The sequence below is a fragment of the Ambystoma mexicanum genome, chromosome 3p (genome assembly GCF_040938575.1).
Source record: "Ambystoma mexicanum isolate Mex_15411 chromosome 3p, UKY_AmexF1_1, whole genome shotgun sequence".
In the NCBI taxonomy this organism is placed as follows: domain Eukaryota; kingdom Metazoa; phylum Chordata; class Amphibia; order Caudata; family Ambystomatidae; genus Ambystoma; species Ambystoma mexicanum.
Genome location: NC_090925.1, coordinates 882621091 through 882630718, shown reverse-complemented (window position 1 = coordinate 882630718; position 9628 = coordinate 882621091). Strand labels below are relative to the sequence as shown.

Sequence of the window (9628 nt, the reverse complement as noted above, 5' to 3'; positions counted from 1 at the left end):
ATCCACCTTGGTGTTGCAGGTTAAGCTCTAATAACGTTCAAATAAAGGACAGGTGAGCCATGTGAACCTTGGTGATGCGCAGCAGTGCCCTGAAGACTCTGGGATGGAATGTATGAAGAGTGAATAGAAGGGAAAAACACGCTTAACTTACATTTGATCAGAGACCATCACTGTAAAGGTTGGAAGTGAGAACCTACATCAACCTTCTGACAAGGATATCTTGCACATCAACTCGGAGAGGGAATGGTGGCCAGAACTACTACTCGTGTGATTTACCACCACCAACTGCGGATGTTAGGCCTGAACCAACCTCCCCAACCATGAGAAACTTAGCTCAGTTTTGAACAACCCTTTCAACGTGTCACACAAAAATGGAGGAGAGATGTGCAGACGAATAAGTAGCTTTGCATTCACTTTAATGAAATCATTTTCTCAATATTAAAAACAAGATCAGAAATGAAATATAAAAAAGCTGAAGGAAGAAGCCGGCATGGCCTATTGTTTGCGGGCCCATCTTGGCAGGTTATTGTGCAAGAAGGGTGGTGCTGCCACTGAGGCCTTATGGCTAGAAAGGTAACACCCTGCTTCTGTCCCAGTGCCACTGACAGCAGTATCTCTGCCTTTAGGATCGTCGCATGAGGCGCCTCTTCATCTCCTTCTGCAGCAAGTCCCGCTCCTTCCGGATACCGAGCAGGACACTTTGGTTCTCCTGGGCTCGGCGGACGAGGTACGGAATCACGTCCATGACAGATCCATAGGGGATGGACTTGTAGATGGCAAATCCAGCCTGGCCTGGGAGGGGAAAAAAGATCCACATTCAGAGAGACGTTCAGATGCTTCCTGCTTTCGAAGTGTGCAAGCAATGCCCTCCATCACCCCTTACTCGACTTCTTGGTTGCTGGACTCCACTGCCCCACTCAGTCCTTCTCCCCCCACCCCATCACAGGTGCTGGCTCTCGCTTTTGTCCCTCATCGCTGGGATCCTCAACCTTCATTACTAGGAGCTCCCTATCTATCCCTGCACTCAGATCAACCCTTAAACTCCTCCTCTGCCTGCATACGGGCTGTAACCCAGGACATAATTCCCCCCCTCCCCATGACCCCCTACTGTAAATACACAGCCATGCCATTTATTTGTTTGCACCATTACTTTGCCTGTCAACATTGAACCTATTGTATGTACTGTTACATCCATTGCTCCCATCTGGTTTCATTTTCTGCATACTACTGCTCACTATTCTTAGAGAGGCACAGCTCCACCCTACTGATGAGGTCCAACCAGAACGAAACACCTGTCTGGGTGTGCTGTTGGCACTCTTGTTCAGAGGAGAATTGCCTAGCACTTCAGTGCTGGACTGCTCCAGGACAGGACAAAGACTGATATGTTTGGGATATTTCTTCTCTGTGAAAGATAGTAAGCTAAAGACTCTGGGTAAGTCTCTCGTAACCAGGACTAATGTCTGGCAGAAGGATTCCCAGGGCCCCCCCCCCTTGTTAATTTAAAAATGTGGTCATTATGGGCCAGGAGGCTGTACATGGGGAACACCCTGGATCATCGCGCCATGGCCCGGGTCTCTGGCTGAAAATGGTCACTGGGAATGTGCCCATGCTATGCCATCCATTTAAGGAATGCCCTGGTGAATACCCCAAATTGCTGCTTTGTTATCCAGTTCACTAATTTTACATCTTTTATTCAAGCTGGTAGGCAGAGACAGCACAAAATTCACTTCAGCGGAAGTTGAAACTCTGATTCATCTGAGCACCATCCAGTATCAGCCTGGCAGTGGAATGGTGTGTAAAGGCTATCTGCCTAGTGGCAGGAGACCCACACATGTCCTCCCTAGTATGACGGACTGACTCGAGGCAGATGACTATGCTTTTCATGGCAACAGCCCCTCCTTGCCTCTATACTGTAAGGGTGAGAGACGCTGTAAACTAAGGCAACCATACATACTTTATACTGGAACAATACAAGAAGAAATGAACCGGATGTAACTGAAGATGACGAGAGCAAGTGACCTCACTGCCAAACTGACACACGAGAGTACAATGAACATGAAGCAGATATGCACACACCATGAAGAAACACGAACACTAGGTCAAACGTGCATTTAGACACAAAGAATTTTGCTTGCCCCATGTAGACTTTAAGAACATAACATAATCATTGTATACTCTGAAATACTACATGAACGATATAAACATATAGCTTGATAAACGTAGAAACTCAACAGCGATGAGTGGCCATCTTGTATAAAATGGACGGCAGGCCTGCATTAGAGTGAACGAGAAGCCTTGAGGTTGCAGGGAGATAAGACTGGCTGAATAAGCAACATTCAGATCCGTGCAGGCCAGACAGTGGCTGCGCGGTCCCCTTGCAAGGTAACTGCAAAATAATGGAGGTCTGGATAGCTCCAAGAGAACAGAAGATAATTCCCATGCGTAAGATATATTTCTCTTAGATTAACTAAAGAACAAATAGTGTTTGAATGCCAGGTGTTGACTAATTAAAGGCTTAATACTGTATAAGGAATTGATTAACGAAGTCTCCAGTGTCCAAAAAGGGTACTAATACCCGTATTAATATGAGCTAAAATTACAGTAAAAGACGAGCAAAATAATTCAAAATGTTGTCTTCTCACTCTTGACCTATAATTGGAGGACATCGTCCATTCATTAACTCCAGACACAGACAGGCACCTGCTCGACTCCCCACAAATTCCCAGAACAAGAGATGCCACACAAGGCCAAGTACAAAGCTAGATGACCTTGCTTGTGGCAAAGGAAATGAGGGATTGTGTCTTATTTAAATCGAAGATGCAGTTCCTGGGTGTCACTCCCCCACCACTATTTTTGCACATGTGCTGATGACCTGCCAAGTGCTCAAGGTTTGTAGGATAGATGCCAACCAATTAAAACTCTTGATGTGATGCCGCCCTGCAATTGTTGCATTAGCCAATTACCTGTTGCTAAGATTATGTCTTTCTTTCCTTTATCAATTTATAGATGGTCTTACGTAGAGCCATCAGATAGTTATGGCCAATGAAAAGACTAACCCATATACAATGTATATGTAGACAATTCCCTAAACCAATCCCTCAACCTCATAGGTTTTTGCAACTAAGATTGTGATATTACGTCAGTCATGACGCGTTCGTTCCCATTTATAATATATTGTTCTGCATTGTAACTTTTGGGAGCTCTTGAGACCTGTGCACTTACTGCTGTCCCTGCTTTATGTGGATTGTTAATAAAGCCGGCTTTTCCATTAACTTTGACCATTTTCATTGAAGAGGTAATACGATTTGAAGGTATATTACAGTCTGGTAATTATCAGCAGTCAAGAGTGTGACGTGCCATTATGGGAGACACATATGCATTATGTAAATCGTTGCCTAGATATAAAGATAACATCCACAAATACCATTTGGAATGGGTTAAAGGTACAGCTGGCAAAATATTCATGCCTTGGCCCCAAGAGGGGAACCTTTTGAAATCCGTGTTGCAACACATGATGACATATTTACATGCTGCATACAAAGGTAAAAAATTGCGAAGGCGATTAGCTATTCTAGAATTGTGGAAGATATATGGGGAGGAGACGGAGGATCCACCCGTGAGGGAGTGGATACTTAATCAGCATGAAGGTGAGGGCACCGTGCCCTTGGCTCCTACTCAGAGCGTCGATCAGTCTGACGAAGTGCATGGATGATATCCATCGAAAGAATGGAAAGGAGTAGCAGAGTACACTAACCCGTATATGCGCCCTGTCCCCCATTTATAATAGTGAAGATGCTGTAAATGGAGCTAAATTAAATAAACAGAAGTCAGTGTCCATGCACAATCAGTATAATGAACGCAGCAGGTGAAGTTGACAGAGACTGGGGTTAGCTTGGTTACGTAATGTTTCAATAAAATGACACTAGGTGTTGCAGTATTCTCTGATCAGTGTAATTTTCTCAGCTAAGTGAACGGTCCTCCATCTTCTGACTTCTTACTGTGCAGGGGTCGATATTAATATCTGATAAGCAGGAGCTAAAAGCAGCTCCTGGGTATCAAGCATTAACCAGTGACCAGTAGCTACCACTGGGGAACCAGAAGCTAGTACATAGCATTCTGCAAATCTAATTTCCAGATAAGATACAAATATATTACTTTGTCCATTATTTATAGCCCCATATGCTTTAAGTGTCACGCAGATGTGTCCTAATGCTTGTTTATAAAAATTGTCCCAAACGCGCAGAGTAAAATCCACATATGTGTATTTGGCATCAGTTGGCACGGGGAGCCAAAAGTAGCTCCTGGTAGCTGTTGGTGTCAAGCTAACCAGGCTCCTCTAGGCCACAAGCAGGAGCTAAATAGCTCCCAACTCCCCTAAATTTCAAACACTGCTGTGATCTTCATTACTCCTAGTCCTCCTACTCCTCTTAACAGCACTTACACCCACCCATCCCAACCTGATCGCGTATCCTCTCCATGGAAATAGGCATGTGGTTCAATGTTTTCTGGGTGTTCTTATATTCCAGATAGAAAGGAAAAAGAAACGATTGATAACAAGCTCCTGTGAAAAAGGCTGGTGTCTTCCGAATTAAGTACTGTGATGAGGAGGAGTAAGAGTAATGGTTCTGCTGATTACAATGGTTTTTGAGTGATAGAGAAGATCATTGACTTTGAGGGGTGCAGACACACTTCTTTAGGCTGTGTTGCTGAGCTTGACTTACTAGTGTTTTCTGTGTCTGCAGTGTGTGACGCACTCAGACTTTAGTGTTGGGGATGGGCTGTTTGTGAAAGAATCCCCTCCGATCAAATATCTGCTGACACACTGCAGAAACCGTTGTTAGTGAATTGACTTTGGGACTTTGGACACCACATGTAGTCAGGTAATGAGCCAACCCCTGTGAACCCCTAAGGGAGATGAGAGAGGAGAGTCTGGCTTACCTAGAGTGAGGGACACCTGGTCACACATCCCCAGCAATTGCCCAAAGCAAACTGTTCCTGCATCTCTCGGAATTCCAAGCTCTTCCATCCTGAGAGAAGAAAACGGTTATTAAGCAGGTTATTAGCTAAAAGAAAGCGACAAATACTGCAGGGTTTCAAGAACTTTGTGAAGAACCTCAAGACACAAACTCACCTCAAGGATAACCAAAACATTCTCGAAAAGCTCAAACATTGCAACACTGCAGAATTTTGGGCTATGGTGGGGAGCAATCTAGGCTCGTCCAAACCCACTACGTCATGTCAAATACCAGAATCCCCTTGGTTAAACTACTATGTAACTAAGTATACACATCCTGAAAGGGAAGTTTTGGAGGAGCCCTGATTGTCATAACTCCCAGATCCGGCCCTCTATCTATGGGGTGAAGAAGATCTGCTTTGGGGCATCTCATAGGCCAAGGCATCTAGAGCCCCCAGACCTGATGGGCTGGCACCTGTTTTGCTGAAGAGCAATCCGGAGGCTTGGGTCAGACCTTTGGGGGTCTTACTTTCTTCTATCTTCTCCAACCATCCTTTTCATCCCTCCTGGAATGAATCTATTATTATTCCCATCTTTAAAAAGGGCGTAACTAACAATCCAAACAAATGTAGGCCTATAGCACTCCTAGATGCTGCCAGCAAAAGATTCTCTTCTCTCCTTTCGCGTGACTTGAATCCTTTGCTGTCACATCTTGGAGTGATCAATCACTTCCAGGTGGGCTTCAGAGTAGGTGTGGGCACTGACCTAAACGCTACAGTCATGGGCCATCTATTGGAGTCAGTGAAAAAGGGGGTTTCTGGCACCATCTACATGGCGTCACGCGATATTAGTAGTGCTTTCAACAGAGTGCATCGAACTCTCTTGTGGAACAAGCTTCTCAGGTATTCTGTACCCTTGAAACTCGTCCAATTAATGGCTAATATTCACAAGAATGCAAACATCAAGATTAGGCTAACAAAGGAGGGAAGTGTGTCAGGACCAGTACAGAGCTTTGTAGGACATAGACAGGGTTGCGCCCTGGCACCTACACTCTTCAGTCTTTATATCTGTGACCTGGAAATTCTCTGGTCAGAGGCAACTACTTATCCTGCTTTGTTAGGCCATCTAAAGTTAAACTGCCTAACATTTGCCGAAGGGCAGTTTAAAAATAAATAAAAACGGCAATTGGCTTCCAAGAAAGCTACATTTATTCTTCAACTACTCTATCAAGAACAATCTCATAATTAACGGGGAGAAATCCAATATTGTTATTTTTTCCAACAATTTCAAACCAAAAGTAATGCATTGGAAGGTACTGCCTGGAGAGGGTGTCCTTGATTCACTTCTTTGGATACAACCTCGCAAACACTTGCTCATTAAGCAGGTTATTAACTACTCATACAGTCAGAGAAACAGGAGGAACTTGCTAGACAAAGCAAGAAAAAGCAAGCATCGAAGGCAGTCTTTTGGCTTGTATAAATACTGAGTAAAATTATTTGGCAACTTTTGCCATCACGTGACAAGGAACTATGATTATTTGTCAGGCTTGCTCATGATTTTCATTAGCACTCTCATCATATTTTATAGATGTGGCCAGGGTCCTCCAGCAGTCACCCCAATTATCAGCAGAGAAAACTTGGGCCCATCAAAGACTCCCCACCATGAGAATGGATGAATCAGCCATGGGGAAAAGTTACTGTCTTTTATTAGCAAACAAAATAACAGGGATCACACCAGAAAAACAAGTTTCCTATGGAGCCCTCCTCTTCTAAGCATGTGCCACATGGTTTTATCCCAATGTGACATCACAAATCCAAGTTCCATCCCAGAAACCTATCGGACATTTACATTGGTCAGTTTGGGTAGGATACATATAGAAGATGTACAGGTTAGTTCTACAATTGGATAGCCATGTCTAGGGGCCCCTCCTAGCACCACCTCTACTAGAATCAATCTACCTTCAACTAGCCCTCCGTAAATACCTCCCCTCCTGAGCCCTTCGCTCATCTACTTCAAATTTCCTCAGGGTCAGTCGTTTTTCAACAAAACGAGCTTGGGGTAGATCTCTGTCTTCGGCTGGGGCCTCCCTTTGGAACAGCCTCCCTGCCACCTTGAAACTTGAGGAGGACCATCTCCGGTTCCAGAAACACCTCATTGTCACGGCTCGCTCCCTTCGCTCCCGTTCCCACCACTTGGGGGCATGATTTGGGGTTTATCCCCTACTGGTCTTTCCCTCCGAACCTTATACTACAGTGCTGTGATGAATTGGGAGCGCTAAAACCTTATTTTCCAAGTTACTTCCCTTCCGGATCCATTCCAGGTTTTTGGCAGCCAGCATGCTACGTTAATCTAATGACTATGCTTCCCAGAATGCCTGGCTCTCTGCCTCACCTCCTCCCTTGCAGGACAAGGTTGGGTGGAGGATAGGCAACACCTGTGGCTGCAGGTGCAGCAGGCGGCACACCTGAGGGGTGTGCTCGTTAAGCAGCTTTAAAAGCCTCAGTTTACTTCAGTCCAGCGCTGGTCATCGTTGCAGTGTTCCTGTTGTGACTAGTCCCTTGTTCCTAGCCTTTGTGCCTAGTTCCTAGTTCCTGTTTCTTGTTCCTCTGCCCTGGATTTGAGATTCATGTGCTTAATTGATTTCTGCTTTCTGGATTTCCTTTTCTGTCTTCCTCTGTCTGCAGGCAGCCTTTCTCTGTGCTTTACCCTTTGATGCAGCCCAATTTGCCTGTGTTTTCTATTTCTTTGATGCTGTCCTTTGCTACTGAAAAACTTGATGCATTAGTCTTTCCTTTTTTAGATTTAGTTTCCTGCCTTTTCTCCTTGGATTGGTGGGTAAGGTTTCCTTTTGTGATTTCATTTTCCCTGCTCCTGATCCTTACTTTCTATTGGGATCCATGCCATGTTTTCCATTTCACTTCTGCATTTATTTCCCATTTGATTATTTAGGTGTGGGGTGCTGTAGTAACTAGTCCCTGTGTGAATGCCTTTTGTTTTCCTCACTATTTCTTTAATCACAATAGGTATTTAGTTATCCTCCACCCATTGCTGTTATAGCCTTCTGGGTCCTTGTTTGATCAACTGGGTTCGTGGGTTTACTGACATTCAAGTGGTCTTTCCGGTTCTCGTGAGTACTGTTTCTAAGTTCCTTATTCAGTATCATCCAGAGTGTCAGCACACAGATTTTCAAGACAAGAATTAATTTCTTTACAAGAAGAGAATAAGACCTTGCACTCTTTACTGTATACACCTCAGACTTTATCTGTTGATGTTGATGAAGTGAACACTGTTCAGCCCCTGAGTGCAGAGACTTTGGTAAACCATGATATTTGTCAATATGTTAGATCTATTGGGAGTGAAAGTCTTTCTTCTAGCACAGCGCTTAATCTGGGCACAGTTTCTGACAATTGTTCTGCTGTTTCTCAGGGATTGCTGTTAGCTGAAGATTTACAAGCCACTCCTTTACCTAAAATTTCCTGTGTAGCAGTTTGTCATAATTCTGAGCTTGAACACATACATGCTTCTGATTTCCAAACACAATCCACAATGGTGGCATACACAGAATCAGTCACTTCTGTAGGCTTAGACCCTGCTCTTGATCCAGCTGCTGAGACTGAAGTAGAGGTTCAAGCTGATGTGGAAAACGATGTTACCTCTGGGTTCATTCTTCCTTCTGTCAACTCTGATCACAACGAACAGTCAGAGACAGTACAGCATTCATGTTCTGATGTACTCATTCCACAGTATATAGAACCAAAGACTCGGCAGGCTACTCCTGAACTGTTGATTGATAATCTGCCACTTTCAGAAGCCAAGACAGAGGAATGGACAATTGGCGAAATCCTGATTAACAGAGACTTTACTATGGTGATTCCTCTGGTTGATTTTGACTTCTACAAAGGAAGAGACTCTGAGTCACCCACTAAGGAAAGGGACTGCAAGGGTACAGCCCAGTCTTTGGCTAGTGGTGCCAAGGAGTCTACTGCCCTAAAGGTGCCCACCATTCCTGAGCCACAAATGTGTCTGTCAACTTCTGAGATTTCTGTCTGGCCCCCTACAAACATTGACTCTTCTATGATCCAATCCACAGCCCTGCAGTCATCTTTGGCACACGTGTCTTCAATCAATGAACCGCTGCCATGTCTGCCATTTACTCAAGAGCCTCCACCATGCACGTGGTCAGTCCGAAAGACCCGGACATGTTTGGATTCAGCTACCGAGATTGCTCCAACTTGCATGCCTTCAGCCTCAAAGTTTCCTCTGGCCTGCCTGTCTTCAGCTACAGTGACTCATCCAGAAGATCATCCTTCAGCCAGAGAGCCTCCGGTAGTCCATCATAAGTGCATGTCTTCAGTCCCAGAGCCTACTGCTTGTTTGCCTTCAGTTCATGAGACACCGGTATCCTGCTTAGCCTCGCTTCCAATATCAGAGGTAAACCTGTCTACACCATCAGATCCTACTGTATTTTCTACCGCTCCAGAGAGTCCTCCTGAATCCCAACCATTTACTGCCGATGAACGTCCAGCATGCCTTTCTTATGCTGCAGGGGGATCACCAGAATGCCTGCCTTTTATACAAGACGATTCTCCCAACTGCTCCACTTTAGCATCAGAGCCTCCTGAATATGCAGCATCAGAGTTTGAGACTTTTGCCAGCTCCCGCTTCAGAGTCATC

The 9628-nt window shown here is 44.7% G+C and overlaps 1 protein-coding gene across 1 annotated transcript in view; it reads right to left on the bottom strand.

Annotated features, from left to right (window-relative positions):
* Positions 1-410: 410 nt before the first annotated feature.
* The window catches only part of PRODH2 (proline dehydrogenase 2), a 386146-nt gene continuing 376928 nt past the window's right edge, over positions 411-9628 (bottom strand). The window contains exons 9-10 of the mRNA XM_069649889.1: positions 4939-5027; positions 411-792 (exon numbers count right to left, since the gene is read on the bottom strand). Of these exons, the coding sequence (XP_069505990.1) occupies positions 623-792; positions 4939-5027 (259 nt within the window). The 3' untranslated portion in view covers positions 411-622. The remainder of the gene's footprint in view (positions 793-4938; positions 5028-9628) is intronic.